The sequence below is a fragment of the Trichosurus vulpecula genome, chromosome 4 (genome assembly GCF_011100635.1).
Source record: "Trichosurus vulpecula isolate mTriVul1 chromosome 4, mTriVul1.pri, whole genome shotgun sequence".
Classification (NCBI taxonomy): Eukaryota; Metazoa; Chordata; class Mammalia; order Diprotodontia; family Phalangeridae; genus Trichosurus; species Trichosurus vulpecula.
The window spans coordinates 186764345-186784290 of record NC_050576.1 but is presented as its reverse complement, the minus strand read 5'-3'; the positions used below and the strand labels follow the sequence as shown (position 1 = coordinate 186784290).

General features: G+C 47.6%; 1 protein-coding gene across 2 annotated transcripts in view; it reads left to right on the top strand.

The window, feature by feature from the left end:
• Positions 1–19946, top strand: part of ARHGAP23 (Rho GTPase activating protein 23) — a 118700-nt gene that overhangs the window by 44144 nt on the left and 54610 nt on the right. For both annotated transcript variants that reach the window (XM_036756895.1, XM_036756894.1), the window contains exons 2-11: positions 3259–3420; positions 6904–6928; positions 8634–8729; positions 9192–9270; positions 9875–9929; positions 13024–14185; positions 14809–14964; positions 15311–15422; positions 15915–15972; positions 16781–16918. In XM_036756895.1, coding sequence (XP_036612790.1) covers positions 3259–3420; positions 6904–6928; positions 8634–8729; positions 9192–9270; positions 9875–9929; positions 13024–14185; positions 14809–14964; positions 15311–15422; positions 15915–15972; positions 16781–16918 — 2043 coding nt within the window. The remainder of the gene's footprint in view (positions 1–3258; positions 3421–6903; positions 6929–8633; positions 8730–9191; positions 9271–9874; positions 9930–13023; positions 14186–14808; positions 14965–15310; positions 15423–15914; positions 15973–16780; positions 16919–19946) is intronic.

The window sequence follows — 19946 nt, the reverse complement described above, 5'->3', positions numbered from 1 at the left end:
TAAGTTTTATTGGGACCATAGGATCATAGTCGTAGAGCCAGAAGCGACCTTAGAGGCTGTCAAGTCCAACCACTTCATTTTATGGTGAGGAAACTGAGGCACAGAGACGTTAAGTGATTTGTCCAGGGTCATATAGCTAGTTAGGGTCTGATGATTCAAACCCAGATCTTCTTGGCTCTAAGCACTCTATCCAGCACTACTGTGTGCTGTCTCTTTTACTAGTTACCTCCCCTCTCTCTTTCTCTCATTCCACTTTCCTGGGGAATCCCAAACATTCCAGAAAGGGCAGGCAGAGGGCAGACAGATTAAGAAGCATATCTCCACACACTCAGCATTGTCTCTATAGGTCTGTTTTAGACATCCGTGGGGATTGAGCGGCTGGGCTGCTGAGTTGAAGCCTCTCTTCACAGAAAGTTCCCTTTGTCACCTATCCATTCCTGTAGTCTTGTCTTGTTCCTTCTCTATCCCTTGCCAGATGGCGAAGGCTTTCTTGGAGGTTGGTAGGAGCTTCTAGAGGCAGGAATGATGGGACAGTAAAAAACATGAGCTCACGTGGACAACTGAAATAGTAAAATTTCCCTCCCAAGAGATATTTCTTTCCTCTTCCCCATCTCCATCCCCAGGCTATCCCACCAAAGAGAGAGGGATAAATGAGTTGGACTCTGGGTCTTTAGCAGTTTGCAGAGAAAGGAACTGATTTAGGGAGAACTCCTTGGAGACCTAGAGGCAAGGGAATGAGGAGGTTTAGAGGTAAAGGTGGAGAATGACTTGGGGAGAGATGAATGAGACTATTCAATGGGAAGAGCACATCAAGGGAAGTTGACTAAGGCATAGTGGGACCCAGAGTGATGGAGGCAGAGTGGGGATTAGTAAGGAGAGCAGGAGAAAACTTGAAATTCCAAAGATTTAAGAAGGGCGCTCTCTTTCTCGCTCCTCTGTCTCTAGATCCTCAGATTATGACACTGAGGGCTGTCTTCTTCTGTTTTTTTAAAGAATTCAAGAAATGTTCCTATTACATTACTGAACAAACAGTAGTTGGCGCCTCTGAAGCTTTAATCTCAAAGCATTCTACAACTGTAATTTACCAACAGTGCTTTTCTACTACAAAGCAAGAGGAAACATAAAGGCAAAGTAATTCATTAAAAAATAATCCAGAAATCAAGAGGAATCAGGAAAGAACTTCCAAGGCCATCTCATTCAACTTGTGCCTGAATGAGAATCGTCTCTCCAAGATGTACAGTGATACAGCTGGTCATCAAGCCTTTGCTTGTGGTCTTTGAGTGAGAGGGAGCTAATTGTCCAAGTCAGTCTCTTCTATTTTTGGATGGCAGTCAAGCAGTTAACTTATGCAGGAGTCAGTTTGAATGAACTATAGTTAAATTTTCATTATGAGTATTTACACCCTGGAAATCAGCAAACACTATGAATCAGGGTTTAATTTATTGTTTTGATGATTGGCTAGATTTAAGAAAGTGTTGGAGAAAATGGTAACAATGCAGATTGAACTTAAAAGTGTGTTGCAGGTGCATTTTTTTCTTTCTGGAGAGCCAACTGTTAAACATTTATCAGCATATTGCTGGTGTACCTTCAGCTATTCTTAAACTGTGGATTGGGACCCCATATGGGGTTGAGACCCATAGTTTAAGAAGCCCTGAAGGAGTCTTGAGTGGAAAAAGTTTAAGAAGCCCTGTTAAGCCATGCCTATCTTTGAGCACTGTGCTAAGAATTGGTGATAAAATAGAGCACCAGTCCTGGAGTCAGAAGGACTTAAGTTCAAATCCAGCCACAGACATTTACCAGCTGTGTGACCCTGGGCAAGTCACTTACCCCAGATTGCCTCTTAAAAAAAAAGAATTAGTGATTTAAAAGAAAGAAAAAGATACTGTCTCTGCTCCAAAGGAGCTTACATTCTTATGGGGGGGGGGAACATATAAATTAATATGCATGTGTGAAATATATTAAATGTAGATGGGAATAATCTCAGAGGGAAAGTGGGGGTTGGGGGGAATAGGAGAAGGAAGACAGATTGGTCAGGATGCTGACCTTCCAGGAAAAGGTGGGATTTGAAGGAAGCTAGAGAAATAGAGGCAGAGGTAAAGAGGGGGAGCTTCCTAGGCATGGACAGCAGCCAGCAAAAAGGCATGTAGTCAGGAGATGAAGTATCATGTTGAAGGAATGACAAGTAGGCCAATGAATCATAGAGTTCATGTAGGGGAATAATGTTTAAGAAGACTGGAAGAGTACATATTTGTGTCTAATGGTAGCTACCTCTAGGGCAGGAGAGAGGGTGGAGAAGGAAAAAAAAAGGAATTTACATGATAACTTTATTATATATTTAAAAGGAATAGCAAGCTGTACATAATGGATTTGCAGTTTTATGTGCAATTTTTTATTATGTTATGGAAATGCTTGTTTTATTCCATAAATTAAAAATAAAATAATTTTTTTAAAGACTGGAAAGGTAGGAAGGGGCCAGGTTGAGAAGGGCTTTAAATGCCAAACAATTTACATTTGATTCTGGAGATAGTAACACACCACTAGAGTTTATTGAATCAGGGTGGGGGGTAACAGAATCAGACCTTTGATTTTGGAACATTTCTTTGACAGCTGAGTGGAGGATGGATTGGAGAGGGGAGAAACTCGAGACCAGTCGCAAGACTGGGAACTTTCCTTTTTTTAATTTTTAATTTTTAGTTTACAACACTCAGTTTCACAAGTTTTTGAGTTTCAAATTTTCTTCCCCTCCCTTCCCCTCCCCCCTCCCCCCAAGATGGCATGGAATCTGATATAGGTTCTACATATACCCTTGCATTAAACTTATTTACGCAATAGTCAAGTTGTAAAGAAGAATTGTGACCAATGGAATAAATCATGAGAAAGAAGAAACAAAACCAAAAGAGAAGAAAAAAAAAGAGAGAGAGCAAAACGTTTGCCTCAATCTGCATTCAGATTCCGTAATTCTTTCTCTGGATATAGATAGCTCTTTCCATCATGAGTCCTTTGGAGCTAAGACTGGGAACTTTCGCCTCACACTAAGACCAAGTTTGTCTCTTTGCAACTTCTACCATTCATTGCTCCAAGTTCTGCCCTCTGGGAAATGAAAGCTAGACTCTGCCTCCCTTTTAAGGGCTCCTTCCCCATGTCCTGCTGATCTTTTTACTTCTCTTGCTGTGTATGTACATAGTCATGTTTCATACCAGTTTGGACCAGCTCTGGCCAGGTCAGAACCTCAACATTATTCTTCTTATCTCCCCATAGCCTTCACTGGGCCCGAGAGATGCGCGCTCTCCCGGACCCCCCCATCTCTGGCCAGGGCCCAGGACGCTGCTGTTGCACAAGAACCCCCAAGATGGTTTTGGCTTCACCCTTCGACACTTCATTGTCTACCCACCAGAGTCAGCTGTGCACTGTGGTGTGAAGGTATGGAGATGGGCCTGAAGTCACTCTTTCCTAGAGACCAAGGAGGTGACCTGTATCAGTAGGATATGGTAAAAAAAAGGGGGGGGCATTGGTCATAGTCAGAAAACCTAGGTTCAGGTACTAGCTCTGATTTCTCTAAGCCTCGTTTTCCTCATCTGTAAAATGGAGAATAATGATACTTTTTTTTTAGTTTATAAAAGGCAGGTTTAATAAGATTTTTAAAATGTGTTTTGTATGTTCTTACCAAGGTCTAGTATTTTAATACATAATATAATAGCCGAAGTAAGTGCTTCTTTTTTACATAAATGAAAAATTATTTTTAATTTCTTAAGCAAGTCACTTTAACCTTCCTTGGAATTTATTTCTTCGTCTATAAGATAGGAAAACTGGACCAAATGATGTCCATGTGCTGAAAATACTCCCTAGATCACAGGGTTGTTTTGAGGAATGTGCTTTACAATTCTCTATAAATGTAAGCTATTATTACTACCTTTGGCATAATAATAAAAGGTGACATCCTTTCCCCCATACTGTCTTAATAATGTTCCTTGCCAGGAAGTCCTTCTTTGGGTCTAACCTAAATGCACTCTGCTACTTGATGGGGCTGTGGCTTCTCCTGCATGAATTCCATCCTCTCCCACCTCCTGTCTGCAAAACAACTGACATTTTCATAACACACATAGCTCTTCTCAGCTGCAGGTTGGGGGAGGGAGGAAGAGGAAGAGAGGGAGGTAGAGGGGGAAAAGGAGGAAGAGAGAAAGAAAAAGGAGAGAGAGAAATAGAGATAGAGGTAGATGCAGGGAACATTAGCTTCCTTGCCTAGCCTTCGCCAAGGGGCCTCTTAAGACCTCCTAAGTAGGGGCAGGATGTAGGAGGCAGCTTGCCATCAAGCCTGGGAGTCCAGAGGCCTGTGTTTCAGTCTGGGCCCTGGAGCAAATTACTTCTTTCCGGGTCATTAGTTTCTCCATCTCTAAAATAAAAGGGAGGCTTGAATTAAGAGATCTCTAAATTCTCTAGGGCAGCTAACTGGCACAGTGGTTAGAGTGCTGGGCTTGGAGTAAGGAAGACTCATCTTCTGAGTCCAAATCTGACCTCAGATACTTCCTAGCTGTGTGACCCTGAGTGAGTCACTTAATCATGCTTGCCTCAGTTTCCTCATTTGTCAAATGAGCTGGAGAAGGAAATGGCAAATTACTCCAGTATCTTTGCCACAAAATCCCCAAATAGGGTCCAAAGAGTTGGACTAAACAACAAAGTCCCTTTCAACCCTAATCCAAATCTAAAGGCATATGAAGGAGGAAATGTTGGCACGGTGGCTGATCCACGAGCTCAGTCAGAGGACCTGGGTTTGAATCCTGCCTCTGCCACTTATTACCTATGAAACCTCTGGCAAGTCATCTAATCTCTCTTGGTCTCTTTCCTTATCTATAAAGTGAGGGGGGATTGGCTTGAATGGTCACCATCTTTTCTAGAGCAATGATCCAGGGGTTCTTTATTTTAGATTTTAGTTCCCTTAGTCCAACCAAAGGTCTAAGGTCAAGTCTGGTTGCTGAGGGAGATTCCAAGTCCCTTCAGTCTGCCCAGAGGTCTAAGGTCAAGTCTGGGAGCTAAGGAGTTGTGGGTGGAGACAGATGCAGCCTCCAAATGGGGGCGGGGCCCCTGCCACAGCAACAGGAGCAGGTTTATTTTGGAGTTTCAGAGTAAATTTGTGACCCTCTCCACACCCTGGGGGCTGGGATTAACCCACACAGCTGTTAAGGGGTTCCTCCCTTGAAGGGCTCCAGTCCCGCCTGCTAGAGGACAGGGGAGTCAGGTTACACTGGGCATATCTCTGTGTTTGAGTGAACCTATGTGTTGATGTTGATGGATAAATGTCTGTATTTGTGTGTTTCTCAGATGTCTTGTGTCCATATGTCTGTGTGTGTAGGTGTGTCCTTGAGAGTAGGAGTTGGGAAATCAGGCTTGGGCTGATTAAAGTTAGTGGGGTCTTCCTAGGCTATCTAAGGACACTAATGCCTCTAGTCTATCCTTTTTGACCTGATCTCTCAGGCCTTCCCCACTTCCCTGTCTCTTCCTGCCACAGATCCCTCAGGCTCTGGCTACTTTCTCTAAGACTCTGCCCTGAGGGAAAATGCTCAGTTGCTTCCCTTTCTCCTCTTCATTAGGCAGAATTATCCTACATCTACAGAAGGGGAGGAAGGGCTGGTCCAAGCTCCACTTGAATTTTCTGACTTCTGGGGCTGGGAGACTGTGCCCTTTCCATCCCTGGAGGCCTGTTCTGGGTTTGGGGAAGAGTTGGCCAGCCCAGAGGCAGGAGGATGGCTGTGTTCCATCCTTGGTGCTTCCCACCTGGCAGTGGCAGCCCAGAGGCAGTTCAGCTGTCTAAACATATCTGTCTCTTCTTCCTACCCACTTCTGATGTTGTCAGCTCACATCAGTGAGCACTCCAAGAGAAAAGGAGAATGGTACCCAAATTGGGTCTCTGCCCACTAGAAGTCACTGAAAGCCTCCATTTTTCTGTTAACTTCCTCCCCTCCTGATCCAAGCTATTACTACCCCTTCTCCCTTCATGTAGCTGCTCCCCCAACAAGGTCCAGATCCATGCATGTCTAGGTGATAACAGCAGATGCCTGGTCCTCCTACATCTTTACCCCTCCCCTTCACCTACTGCACAAAGCTACCGGATTCGTCTTCTCCAAAGCATGCTTGAATATTGCCCTTTCTTGGCTCAAGAACTGAGGTGGCTCCTTATTACTACCTGTCCTGGCCGTTAGAAATGTCTCTGTTGTGCCTCCAAGCCCTGCCCCTCCATCAGCTGCGGACCCTGTCTTATAAACGTAACCCCTTGTTATTCCCTGATGTAGACTCTGCTGATCTCTCCACTTTCTCCTTCTGCTTTGGCTTACTCTTTTTTCTTGCATGGTCCGTTCCCCCAACCAAGGGTGTCTATTTCCTACCTCCTTGCATAATGGACTTCAAGTCCCCTCTTAGAGAAACTATTATGATTAACACTCCCTGGCTTTCATCTATCAATGAGTCTGTGTTCTTTCGTAATTGATGCCGCACCTTTCATTTGCCCTCATCTTCCTCTCTCTGTGGTTCTGTCTGCATCTTGACTGTGTATCTCTGTCTCTCCAATCAGCATGGGACTTCCTACAGCCTGACTGAAACTGTGTTTCTCTATCACCCTGAGAGCTCCCTGAGGGAAAGGCCATGAGGTGGTAAAACTTAGGATAGAGGAGTGGGAGAGGAGATGTAATCTCCAACGCCCCCTCCCCCATCCTACCAGGCTCTCCCACTGAACTCTTGGTTTTCCAGTTAGTTCTAATTCCATCTGGCAAGCTAGTAGCACGAATGAAGTACTAGGGGGGCTGGATAGGTTGCATCAGTTGGTTGCACGCTCCCTCTTTAGTTGGCAGGAATTGTCTTAAGGGTCCCCAGTTGGATGTCAGCTACTCATACCAATATTTTTGTCTTCTTCAGGAGGAAGAGAATGGAAATCGAGGAGGTAAGGAGAGATGAGGGAGTGGGAATCTGGGGCCTAGAGGAGGGTTCAAGACTGGGAGTTGGTCTCTCCTTCTCGGTTCTTGTTCTTTCCATATTTCTTCATCTACGTCCATGCCTAGTACCTTGCTTGGTCTCTATGCCATCCCCCATTCCACCCCATTTCTTCTTTTCTCTCTCTCTCTCTCTCTCTCTATCTCTCTCTCTCTCTCTCTCTCTCCTCTATCTCTCTTTGTATCTCTGTCTCTCTCCATCTCTCTCTGTCTCTCTGTCTCTGTCTCTCTCTCTCCTCTGGATATAATTTCCTCTCTCTTGCTTCATTTGTCCTCCTTTGGCCAAGTTCTTGTTTCTGTGCTGCTGGGTTAAGGGACAGGGGGACTATCCATCTACCAGGTGAGGAATGGACCGTGGCTATGGGATATCTCTCCCCCTTAAATACAAGCTGATGTTAACACCTTCAACTTCTTTCATTTGCCCACAGTATCTCCTCCCCTCCCTTCAGAAGCATGGAATGTCACATGCCATGCCAGTCTGTGACAGATTGAAACTAGAATTCTTCATTCCCTGGTTGATGCCCATAGGACTCTGTATATCCTGACCCCTAGTGGTAGAAATTGGGATAGAAACCTTGGAAACGCATCTTCTTCATTCAATTGTTGAGGACTTATTAGGCTGTACTTTTCTCTTCCCTCCAGCCATTCTGGATAAACTTTCATCCTTAGTTCTGCCCTAGGGGATGTGTGGGTCACAGTCATCCAAATGTGTATTGGAGGAGTTGGGTAGGTAGGGGAGGGCAGGTGCAGAACGAAGCTGGATCAAGACCTTCCATAAGAAAAGCCTAAATTTATTGGCTCCAGGTGGCTAAGTGGAGATTCTGGATTTGGGGTGGGGGGAGGACACTGGAATGAAGATCTCATGAGGGTATTCAAGTGTTTATGTCCTCCCTTCATGGACATTGGGGTGGTCTAGTGGCTCCTTGGAAAGTCCAACGCTGCGATCTTGGGCTGTTTTATGTATTTCTGTTCTCTGTGTCTTAATGTTTCCATGTGTCACCCCCTCCCACCCCAACCTGGAATGTCCATCTGTCTCTATGGTACAATAGAATGAAGGCTGGATTTGGAGCCAGAGGACCTGGGTTTGAATCCTTCTTCTGCCACTTGCTACCTGTGTGACCTTGGTCAAATCAATTAACCTCTCTGAGCCTATTTATCATCTCTAAAATAAGAGGTTTGGACTAGATCAGGGGTTCTTGACTTTTTTGTGCCATTGACCCCTCTGGCAGCCTGGTGAAGCCTATAAACCCTTTCTCAAAAATAATGTTTTTAAGTGCATAAAATAAAATATGTAGGATTACAAAGGAATCAATTATTTTGAAATAAAGATGGTCCTGATATCCATCCACAACCCCTTGCGGGGAGGATTCTGTAGACCCCGGGTTAAAAACCTTTGGACTAAATCATTGGAAGTTCTCTTCCGGCTCTAAATCTCTGCTCCTGTGGTCTTTTGTGTGTTTTTGTATTTTAATGTCTATAGTTCTTGTATATCTTTTTGTGTTTCTCTGTATGTGTGTATTCTCATGTGTCTTTGTAAGTTCTCTCTACATGTGTGGCTACGAGTCACTGTGTGTGTATGTGTTCTACTAAGTATACCTCTGGGTATGTGTGACCCTCGGCCCCCAACCCCCAGCTAACCTGGCCACTGCCTACCAGGGCCCTCCCCCCGGAGCCATCTGGAGCCCATGGACACCATCTTTGTCAAGAATGTGAAGGATGATGGCCCTGCCCACCAGGCTGGGCTTCGGACAGGTGAGTGAGATGCTAGGAGGGACACTCATGAGGCTCTTTCCTTTGGCAGCTGCCTTGTACTTCCTCTTGCTGGTTGGGGAAGATGCCTCCCGGGCTCCATGAAATCAGCCCCTACATACTTCCACATCAAACAAATCAGGATTTTTTTCCTTGTTTGGTTCAAATGGAATCCTAGGTACTCTAGGATTCTAGGGTGAGAAGGCTGAGAAAGAGAGCAGGGGGGGCTTGGATTTGATGCCTGGTTGAGGCAGGAGCTTTGCTAACCATCCCCCAAAATAAGCTTTTATGGGGGGATGGATAAAGGTGAAAGGTTCTGAAACCATGTTCTGAGAGACAATCAGGTTGCTAACAAGGGATGGTGTGTGTCTCCCTAAACCCCTATCCCTGAGAAGTTCAGGGGCGTTCGATTCTTAGCTTCCCCTTCCCTGCCCCCCCCCCCCCCGCCCCAATCTGTATCATCAGGAGACCGGCTGGTGAAAGTGAATGGCGAGAGCATCATTGGGAAGACCTACTCCCAAGTTATTGCACTGATCCAGAATAGGTGAGTAACCTCACTCTCTCTCCCCAACCTGAGTAATCTAAGCTCTGCTTTTCTCTTCCCTCAATCAATCAATCAGTCATTATTTACCAGCCTACTCTAAGTCAAGCACTGAACCAAGCACTGGGGATTAAAAAAAAAGGCAAAAGATAGTCCCTGCCCTCAAGGAGTTTACAGTCTAATGGGGAAAACAACAAACAAATATATACAAAGAAAGCTATGTATAGGATAAATAGGAAATAATTAACAGAGGGAAGGCACTGGAATTAAGAGAGGTTGGGAATGCTTCCTACAGAAGATAGAATTTTAGTTGGGACTTAAAAGAAGTCAGAGAAGTCAGTATGTGGAGATGAAGAGGGACAACATTCCATGCGCGGGGGATGGCCAGAGAAAATGCCTAGAGCCAAGAGATAGAGTGTTATGTTTTTGGAACATGTTGCATGAGCATTGCTCCTGAGGATCTGGAGTCCCCTGTGTTCCCGGACTTCCTTTAGTTCATCTCTCCCCTTGCCTTGGGATGTGTGTGTGTGTGTGTGTGTGTGTGTGTGTGTGTGTGTAGAGGTGGATACCAATGGTGTTGGCTGACCACCTTCCCTTGCCTCTTCAGTGATGATGCCTTGGAACTCTCCATCATGCCCAAGGACGAGGACATCCTCCAGCTGGTGAGTTCCCATTCCTGGACCCTTTCCCTAGACAGGGATGCCAAGATCTAGCGCCCTCCTCTTAATGTCTTTTCTTTTTCCCATTAGCACAACGAGAGAGTGAGGAAAAAGGGTTAATCCACCGGGGAGGGGTACCTGAGAATAGCCCAGATTGCCCAATGCCAGGGCACCTCCCAGGGGTGGCATAGGTGTTGCTTCATTGAGGGCAGCTATGCAGAGGTCTCAATTGGTGATGCCCAAAGTAGATCTGCCTAGGTAGTCTCCACTAGGAGATGCTAGTACAATGCCAGATTCAAGAGGACCGACTCTTGGTCATTCCACAGAGGCACCTCCCTAGATTGAAGAGTCCTTCCTCTCCCCTTTTTCTCCATCCCACCTTCCCCCAATGGGTGAGACTCTCCAGGAGACCAATCCAGGATGGCCCTCTCCAGCCTTTCCCCTCCACATGTCTGCACACAGATCGTCGGCCGGGAGTGGGCAAAGACCCTCTCGCAACAGTAAAAGGAGTGGGGTGGGATGTTGTCCAGCTTCTGGCTGAACATCATGGTGTCAGGCTTTTCCCTCATTGCCTGCCCAAGCCTAGGGACAACACTTTCAGCCTATCCATTTCTATCTTATGGGAAACCCACCTCAGTTCCCAACTTGATGCTTGTTGGGCAGTGCCAGGATGATTTCTGCTAAGAAAGTAGTGGAGGCTATCCCAGGCTTTGGGGGGAATGTATGTGCTCTGCAATGTTGGGCTTCCATCTTCCTCAGCGTGCTCATCCTCATAATCACAGGAATCACGGTGACCTCAATTGCTACGCTTCCCCCATTTCAGGAACTTCGGAACCCCTGACCTAGATTTTTCCTTTGCCTTTCTGGGGGGCCTTTTGAAAAGAGGAGGAATTAAAGACAGTTCTGGCTCTCCTGCTTCAACCTTCATCTCCCTATTTTTACAAAGCCTCAGAGACATTAAGTGATTCACCCCAAATCATGTAGCATGGAGTCAGAATCCAAGCTCCGCCCAGTACACCCCTCCCTAATCTTGACGGGCTCTGGGTCGGACCAGAAACAAATACTGTTGCCCCAGGATTGGGGGGAAAGGAGGGGAGAGAGTGTGAGGGAGGATGGAACATGGAGGATAGAGGTCCGGGGGTGAGTTCAAAGAGTGGGGGTGGGTACTGTGTAAAGCATTGGCATTTTGTAGGGTGGCACCTTCTCCCTTGTGCCAAGCATAGTGAGGGGAGGAGCCAGCTTGCATAGTATGAAGGATGGTGTGGAGGATTCTGGTGCCCACACGGAAGGGGTGGGCAGAGAGCACCAGATGTCAGTACTTGGATGCTGGCCACTCTTCTGTCTCTCCCCTCCAATCCTTCAACAACCGGCAGGCCCAGGAGGGTGGGGCCCAAGCATTCCTGTGGTTGGGAGCCAATACTGCCAGCCAATCAGGGTGCGGGCAGCCACTGACGCCACCACTCGACACTGTCTAGCCCCCCCCCCCTTCCTCCTCCCTCCTCTCTCCTGCCTCCCCCCACATCCCGGTCTCAAAGCCAGGGTGGGGGCCCGGCCAGGGAGAGCAAGGCCCTGAGAGGGAGGATTGAGGACGGGGCGCCCGGCTTCAGCTGGTTAGTGAGGGCGGAGCTGAGAGGGGGAACCCAGGAAAGGGAGGGGGATCTGGGGGTGGGAAGGCGATGAGCAGAGGAGGCGTGGTCAGGATGCTGTGATGTGGGGAGCCGGCAGGATGGCCGGGAGGAGAGGTATGTGTGTGTGTGTGTGTGTGTGTGTGTGTGTGTGTGTGTGCGCCCTTCTGTGTTTGTCTCAGTAGTGCGTTGGTGTCTCTTGGTGCATTTCAGGGAGTGTCTTCTTGTAATTGTGTGATCCTGTGTGTAGTGTGTGTGTGTATGTGTGTAGCCGCCCTCCCCACCCCTATCCCCGCCATATCATCCCACTGGATTATTTCCCTAGAAAAGATCCCTTATGGGGCGTTAGGAAGGGGCCAGTGAGCAGCTGGTCCGGAGCCCCCAGGCTTCTTCTGGCCGAAGGCTGACGGGGTCCCTCTGGCCTGGGGGCCGCCTCCTTTTTTGGCCGGGTGAGGGCCGGCTCTGTCACTGCTCAGCAATGCAGAGCCAGCCTCAGTCTTGGAGCCAAATTCCAGGATGGGGGGGGGGAACAAGAGTCGGGGAGGGGGGCGGGCCCGCCAAGCCCCTCAGCCAATGCTGGCCCCGGAGCTGAGCACAAGCTGAGAGAGAGCAGGAGATGGGAAAGTCTGAGATCAGGAGACTTCACATTCCCTCCCTCTTTCCTTCCCTCCTTCCCCTCCATCCTAGGAATCATTTAAACCAACAGTAAGAGGAGAAAGGTTTTTGGCTCCCTACCGGGGCCAGAGAAATGATCTCCTCTTCTCCTGCTGCTGTCTCCGCTTCCTCCTCCGACCTCCATCCTGGGCTCCTTGAGATGCCCCTCCCCAACCCCGGCCTCTTTTTCTACCTCTGGAAGCTAGGTTTGGTTTCTGATGGGGCTTTAGGCTTTCTCCAAGAGGGGTGTGTATCACCCCATTACCTCAAGGAATAGAGCGGGGTTATTTCTGGGGAAAGGAGATGGCAGATCAAATCCTGAGCTCTTAGCTGCCAGAAACAGCCTTTGGCTTAAGTCTGAAAGGAGCCACAGTAAGCATGATATAATTGGCCCCATGTTGGTTTTCTAGTACTTTATATTGGGTTTTGTACTTCTTCCTTCCCTAGAACTCAACAAACCTCTCCTCTCTCCCCAATGCTCCCCCCAGCCCATCTTCATCTTCCCCCAAAGCAGCTCCCACTTCTCTCTGTAATAATAATGATATCATTTATATAGGCTTGCAGCACATTTTATAGGTTATCTCATTTGGTCCTCACGAGAACTCTGGGAGGTAGGTGCTGTTATTATCCCCATTTTACAGAAGAAGAAACTGAGACTCAGAGAGGTTAAGTGACCTGCCCATGGTCACCCAGCTAGTAATTTTCTGAAGCACGATTTGAATTCTGGTCTTCCTGATTCCACTAGGCCAGTCCTGCCTAGACAAAGGACCGGTTGGGCTTCGATGACTTTTTTCTCTTCTTCCTATTTCTCTCCTCAGGCTTATTCCCAGGATGCCTACCTAAAGGGGAACGAGCCATACTCTGGAGAAGCGCGGAGCATACCAGAGCCACCTCCACTCTGTTACCCCCGAAAGACCTATGCTTCACAGCCCCGGGCCTCGTCCCGGGTCACCATGGTGTCTGAGCCCCACTCGGCACCACCCACCGACCACTGGCGCACTTCTCCTTGGAGTGATCCTGGCTATCGGGCCCCACCATCCTGCCCCCATCCAGAAAACGCCTCTTTTGGGATGAGCCAGCCGCGCCCCAATCCTAGTGCCTTTCCCCGCCTTGCTCCTGATCCTCGAACTTCCCGTGCCTTCCAGGACCCTGGGGTCCGGGCACCCCCAAGCAAACTGGAGTGCCAGCAGGCATTGTCCCACTGGCTGTCAAACCAGGTGCCTCGGAGGAGTGGAGAGGGGCGGTGCCCAGTTATGCCCCCTCGTGCTCGAAGCGTCTCCCAGGACAGGCTGGGAGATGTTGTGGCTCATCGACCGTGGCCCTGCTCTGCCTCCCAGGATGCCCTGTGTCATCTGGGGCATGAAGGTTGGCATCGAGCCCGATCCGATGACTACTTAGGTCGTTTTGTCCGCTCTGCTGAGGCCCTGGGGCCGGGGACACTGGTGTCTCCCCGATCTGAGCACTCTGGGTGGGTGCCCCAACGCACGCCAACCCGACCCCCTGCCTGCCTGCCCCAGGATCCCCCAGGACCGAAACCCCCAGCTCAGCCCCCTCATCCTAGCTTGGATGATACAGGTTACATTGGGTACCGAAGCTATAGCCCTTCTTTCCAGCGCCGGACTGGTCTCCTTCAGGCCCTTTCCTTCCGGGACGCTCCCTTTGGAGGGCTCCCTACCTTCAACCTCCCCCAACCATCTGCCCCACATTCAGCAGAGTCCTCAGAGCCACTCAGGGTCACACGGCCAGAGCCCAACACCCAACCACCAGAGCTGCCCGCTGAGGAGAGGAGGGAGGAGGTGGTTCTCCGACAGAAACCGCCCACTGGGCGCAAGGCTCAGCAGCCTCCTCCGAGGCAGATGAACTTTGGGTTTGGTGAGGAGACCTCAGAACCTGAATCAAGTGGGCAAGGAGAGCATCCAAATAGGAAGGTGGCACCATTGGCAGCTGCTGAAGACTCGCTGGCATCCATTCCCTTCATCGGTGAGTGGGGGTTGGTGTGGGGCAGGATGGGAGAATAGGTAGTCCATTCTCCTCCATTCTGTTCCCTTTGTCCTACCTTCAGTGTCAGAGGTTTGTTCTGGGTGATGATAGGGGAGCCCGGAAGGGAGAGATTCGTCTTTTGCCCTTGAGAAGCTTTCAGTCTGATATGATGATGATGATGATGATGGTGACAACTAAGCATGTCAGGCACCATGCTGAAACGCTTTACAATTCTCATAACATTTGAGCCTTACGATAACCCTAGGAGTTAAGTGCTATTATTATCCTCATTTTATACATGAGGAAATTGAGACAGAGGTTAGGTGACTTGCCCAGGGTCACACAGGTAGAGTCTCAGGCTAGATTTGAATTCAAGTCTTTCTGATTCTAGGCCCAGCACTCTATCCATTGCATTACCTAGCTGCCCAGCTAGGTGAGACAAGGTCCCACCCTCAGGGTGGATACCTGACATGGACTAGATCATGCCTAACTGGCGAGATCAGAGATATCAGGGAGAGCTGTTTTGGAGAGATTCACACTCAAGGAGGGTCAGGAAGGCAGGATGCATGATGAACCAGGCTAAGGTCTCCTTTCCCACTTTTCCTGCTTTTATCCTTCTGAAGATGAGCCTACCAGCCCCAGCATTGACCTAAAAGCCAAGCATGTACCAGCCTCAGCCGTTGTGTCCAGTGCCATGAACTCCGCCCCTGTCATGGGCACCAGCCCATCCTCCCCAACCTTCACCTTTGCCCTTGGCCGCCACTACTCCCAAGACTGCAGTGAGTACCTGTGCTTATCCTCATTGTACCCAAAGCTTACTTCCCAGTCTGCTCACTACTTGATTTGTTAGTCTCATCCCCCGATGTTTATGAAGGTTGAGATCTGATTTCTTTTGGACCCGTGATCTGATTTTCAACAGCATCCCCTCCCCCATTGCTTTCCTTTGTTTTGGGGTTTAGGGCTGGGTGAACATTTTCACTGCCAGGTCAGAGATTCTGATGTGGGAACATTGGGAGGTGGTCTGGGACCCTGGGCTGGGTGTGGGTGGGGAGAAAGGAAGGAACCAGGGAGCCACCAAATGTGCCCCCAACCCCAAAGCATATGTGTTGGGGATGGGCATTACAGGCAGTATCAAAGCCGGCCGACGTTCATCCTATCTTCTGGCCATCACAACTGAGCGCTCCAAGTCATGTGATGATGGCCTTAACACCTTCCGGGAGGAGGGCAGGATACTCCGGTAAGTCACTCTTGATGTGGTTTGGGAGGAGTAGGGGAGAGAGGAGATGAGGGACGTGGGGCAAGATCACCTATCCTAAGTAGTACTTCATGCTCATTCACATACTGCTAGCTGATTGGGTAGGGCAAGGACAGAGGCACTCTTCTGAATACTGGATTTAGAATAAAAGGAAAGGGCTTGGTTTCAAATCCTGGCTGTTGCTTAGAGTGGATGTGTCCTTCAGCAGGTCATCCCACATCTCTGGGCCTGAAATTCCTTATTTGTAAAATGAGGGAGATAGAGTCAGACCTCAGGTGACTTCTGACGTCTCTTCTATCCCTTGAGTCAGAAACCCATAGAACTTGGTATCTCTCCCCAGTTTCAGGACAGTGTTCTATTCATGGAAACCTTTAATCTTTTGAATATTCAGAGAAAAGTAGGAGGGAAAAATCAGAATCCCCTTCTCCTTATCCCACTCTTCCTCACCTCACACACCAGTGCTTCTCTCTCCAGACGACTCCCTAACCGAGTGCCCAGCCTTCGAATGCTGCGAAGCTTTTTCACAGATGGGGTAAGCTGCTGGAGGTGGGATGGGCTACAAGTGGTGGGGTAAGCTGCTGGAGGTGGGATGGGCCACAGGAGTGGGGTAAAGGGAACTATAAAAACTGGCAGGAAGCCCTGCCAGCCAGAGCCTTGGTCTCAAGCCTTCCCACTTGGCCAGTCTTTGTAACCTAGGATAACTCGCTTATTGTCTCTGGGCCTCAGTTTCCCCAGCTATAACATGTTTTTGCAATCAACCCTACACCCTCCTTATGTTAGAGACAACAGGGGGAAATAGGCTCATCTTTGGTTATTCTTTTTAGGGTCTTATTGATAATGTGTCTTAAGGGAAGGAGGAAATGGCCCAGTCTTAATTTCACTTTCTTCTTGATGTGATCAGGGCTTTTGTTTAACTCTTCCAAGACCTTGTTACCTGCTCTGCTAACCTAAAACTCCATCATTTCCTTCGTTTATTTAACTCCTTATTGACATTATTAGCCCCTTTGTTTACTTAACTCCTTATTGACAGTATCACTTCCTCTGTTGATTTAATTCCTTCCAGTCTGAAGTTGAGGGTTTAGTCAAGTTTTCTCTTCCTAACAGTGTGACACCTTGGGAGGTCATATCCTTTGCAGCTCTCCCACATCTCCTGTGTACATGTCTTATGACCTCGATACAGGAGACTCAGAGAGGCTAAATAAATTACTCAAGATTTCACAACAAATTAAGGAGGAAGAGGAAGACCAGACATAGTGCCCCCCCACCCGCAAACATGTGGTATTTGAAGAGGTGTTGGTGTGGAGCTCCTGTCTGATCTACTTCTTCCCTTTTCATCACAGTCCTTGGACAGTCTAGGCACATCAGAAGATGCCCCCTCCAAGAGACATTCAACCTCTGACCTCTCAGACGTGACCTTTAGTGATATCAGGAGAGAAGGCTGGTTATATTTTAAGCAGATCCTCACCAAGAAGGGAAAGGTAAGAGAGGGAGGGGTAGGGGTGGGGGTGTACAGTCTGTGGGCTGCTGTTGTCTGACCCCAAATCCCCTATGTCAGAAAAATAACAGGGGGAAGGGACAGATCTCAAAACAACCTTTAGAGGGAACATCCTTCAGGAAGCAGCCTAGGAACCAGAGGAAAACAGCTTAAATTGCAATATGAGATCAAGGTTAGAGTCCAGTTCAATTCAGTGACAGTTTTTAAAGTGTCTTAAGCTTCGTACTAGGTGCTGAAGTCAGATACAAAGAGAAAAACAAAACCAAAGAACTTCCTAACTGGAGCTAAGGTGGCAGAGTTGACTGGGGAGGTGTGTGTATGTGTGTCCCTGAGTTCAAATCCCCACTATGCCAGGTTATGGCAGTGACCTTAAGCACATTACCCTTTCTTTTGGGGCCATACTTTCCTCTTCTGTAAGAAGAGGGTGTTGGACTAGATGACCTCTAAAATCCCTTGCAGCTCACAGACTAACAGGATCTTATCATGCTAAGGAGGCTGGATGAGAACACATTTTACAGGTTGATAAAAAGATGATACCATTGGTCCAGGGGTATGCTGGCAAATATTTAACAACTAGGCACTTGAGGGAAAAATATCCCTGTGACACATTTTTCATTTAATCTGCACTATTAACATTGTCCCCCATTACTTTAAATCTAGACCCTTACCAAAACAGTAAATCATTTCTGAGGTGTAAATGCTCACACTGAAAATTTAACAATTGTCTCTGGGGGACTGAATTCTAGCTGGCTCCAGCATGCCCCTGGATTGATCCCACTGGTTCTCAGCTGACTTCCTGGGATGACTCTAGCCCCAAACTAATCCCTTTACAACAACTGAAGGTGCAAATGTAAGATAGAAGGGTAGGGGCATTGTGTCCTGGGAGGACAGAGGGGCTTCCAGAGATGTTAACGCTAATGTATGCTCCAAGACCTTGGGAATTGGGGCAGGAGAAGTGAGGTAAGGGGAACCTGGAACTCAGGAAAGGGAACAGGCTGTGGAAGAGATGGGGGTATTTATAGAATTTATAGATGCTTACAGATGCTGTGGGGGGGCAGTCTGGAAGTAGTTAGAGGAAGTATTTATTGGGATAAAATTTCCTCCTGCCCACTATTCCCCTCATAACATCCCTTATAATTACTCACTACGTTTTCTTTCTTCTTCAAATATGCCTTGCTTGTTTCTGGAGATTGTTAATAAAAAAGAAAAGAGCCACGAGATTGGGATTTTAAGGAGAAATCTGGGAGCCTGGATTATTCACTCCCTGGATAATCCAATTTACATGTTGGGCAATCAGACACACCCAGTCCCAGCCCCATAAATGCCTACTGTACTCTTTTGCACACCTTGTAATTAGTTCATTTACTCATCCTGGATAAGTGAGTGAGAATCTTTTCCCAAATTAACCAGATATTTGAGGAAGAGAGGAATGGGGAAGCTTTTGGGGAGTGGGGTGGGGCAGGGGGGTGGGGGGCATGGTGGGGTCCAAGCCTGGTTTTGGTTTCATTCTGCTTTCTTGGAGACTTTGGAAGTCATTAAATAACTAATGATAACTGACATTTAGCTCCAAAATTTGCAAAGCACTTCCCCTATGTTGGGGGCTCTTAAACTAGAGTCTATAGACAATTCTCCTCCCCTTCTGCTGGAGTTCGTGAGTGGATTTCGTGGGGAGTGGGGAGGAGTTCTATGCACTTGGATAGGAAATAAATTGAATTTTTATTTCAATATAATTGGTTTTCTTTGTAATCCTATCATTTTGTGTTATGCCTTTATAAACATTCTTTTGAGAAGAGGCCCATGTGCTTCACCAGTGGTCTATGGCACAAACTAGGTCCAGAACCCCTGACTTACATGAGCTCATGTAAGTCTCACAACAGCTATTCAGTGCTGGTAGTGACTACATGTATTATTATGCCCATTTCATAGATAAAGAAACTGAGGCCCAGGGAGGCTATTTCCCATGGTCACACAGTTAGTAAGTGTCAGAGGTGAGATTTGAAACCCAAGCCTTCCTGATATCAATCAAATATTTTTATCTGCTACAACATATAGCCCTTCATTTCATGATGCCCTTCCTGTTGCTTCCCATTTTGTGGATCATCTCAGATCTCACTTCCTCCTGTGGCTTTGGGTGTGTAGGGAGGTTGGGTCTTTAGAGATAACCCATCGTATTTTGTGATTTTACAGAGAGCCTCTCTGATTCCTCTTCTCCACATAGTCTGTGCTGGATTGGAGTGGACCATGATGTGATATTAACAAAATGAGGATGTGCCTCTTGGGGTCAGGAAGGGGGTGTTTTCCAACCCTGTGGGCAACCCCCCTTTCGCTAGTCACTTAGGGGAAAGAACTCTTAGGGCCTTTCCCTTTGGGAAGCCTCTAGTATGCTGAGAGAAATGTTCAGGCCTTTCCTTCTGGGGATCTGCTATTATAGATTAGATCGTTACTGAATTGGAAAGGCAGGTGGTACAGTGGAGAGTGCTAGATCTGGAGTCAGGTGACCTCTGCTACTTCTTACCTGTGTGATCTTGGATGAGTTACTCACTTTCCCTTCCTGGGCCTCGGTTTCCTCAACCATTAAAAAGAGCAGTTTGGACCTGATGACGTCTAAGTTCCCTTCTAAATTTGTGAGCCTGTGATCCTATGAATTTGAAAGGGGGGAGTGTGGCTCTGAAAATGGAGATCCCTTCAGGAACCTGTTTTCTGAGGAAGGTAGGCAAGAATTGTGAAGAGACATAAGGGGTTAAAGGCTCTATTTAGAAGCAGAAGAGGTATGATAGAGGGTTAAAAGTATGAGGTATGGAGTTCAAATTCTGCTTTGCCCCTTATTCCCTGAGTGGCCTTGGGCAAGTCACTTGGGCTGAAATTTCTTCATCTGAAAAATGAGAGGGTTGGGCTAGGTAACCTCTGGGATCCCTTCTGGCTCTAAAACCATGATTAATAGGAGTTGAACAAGGGTTTGGGGGACCATCTAGAAGAAGGCATTGTACCTGTGGCCTGGTTCTCTGCCACCT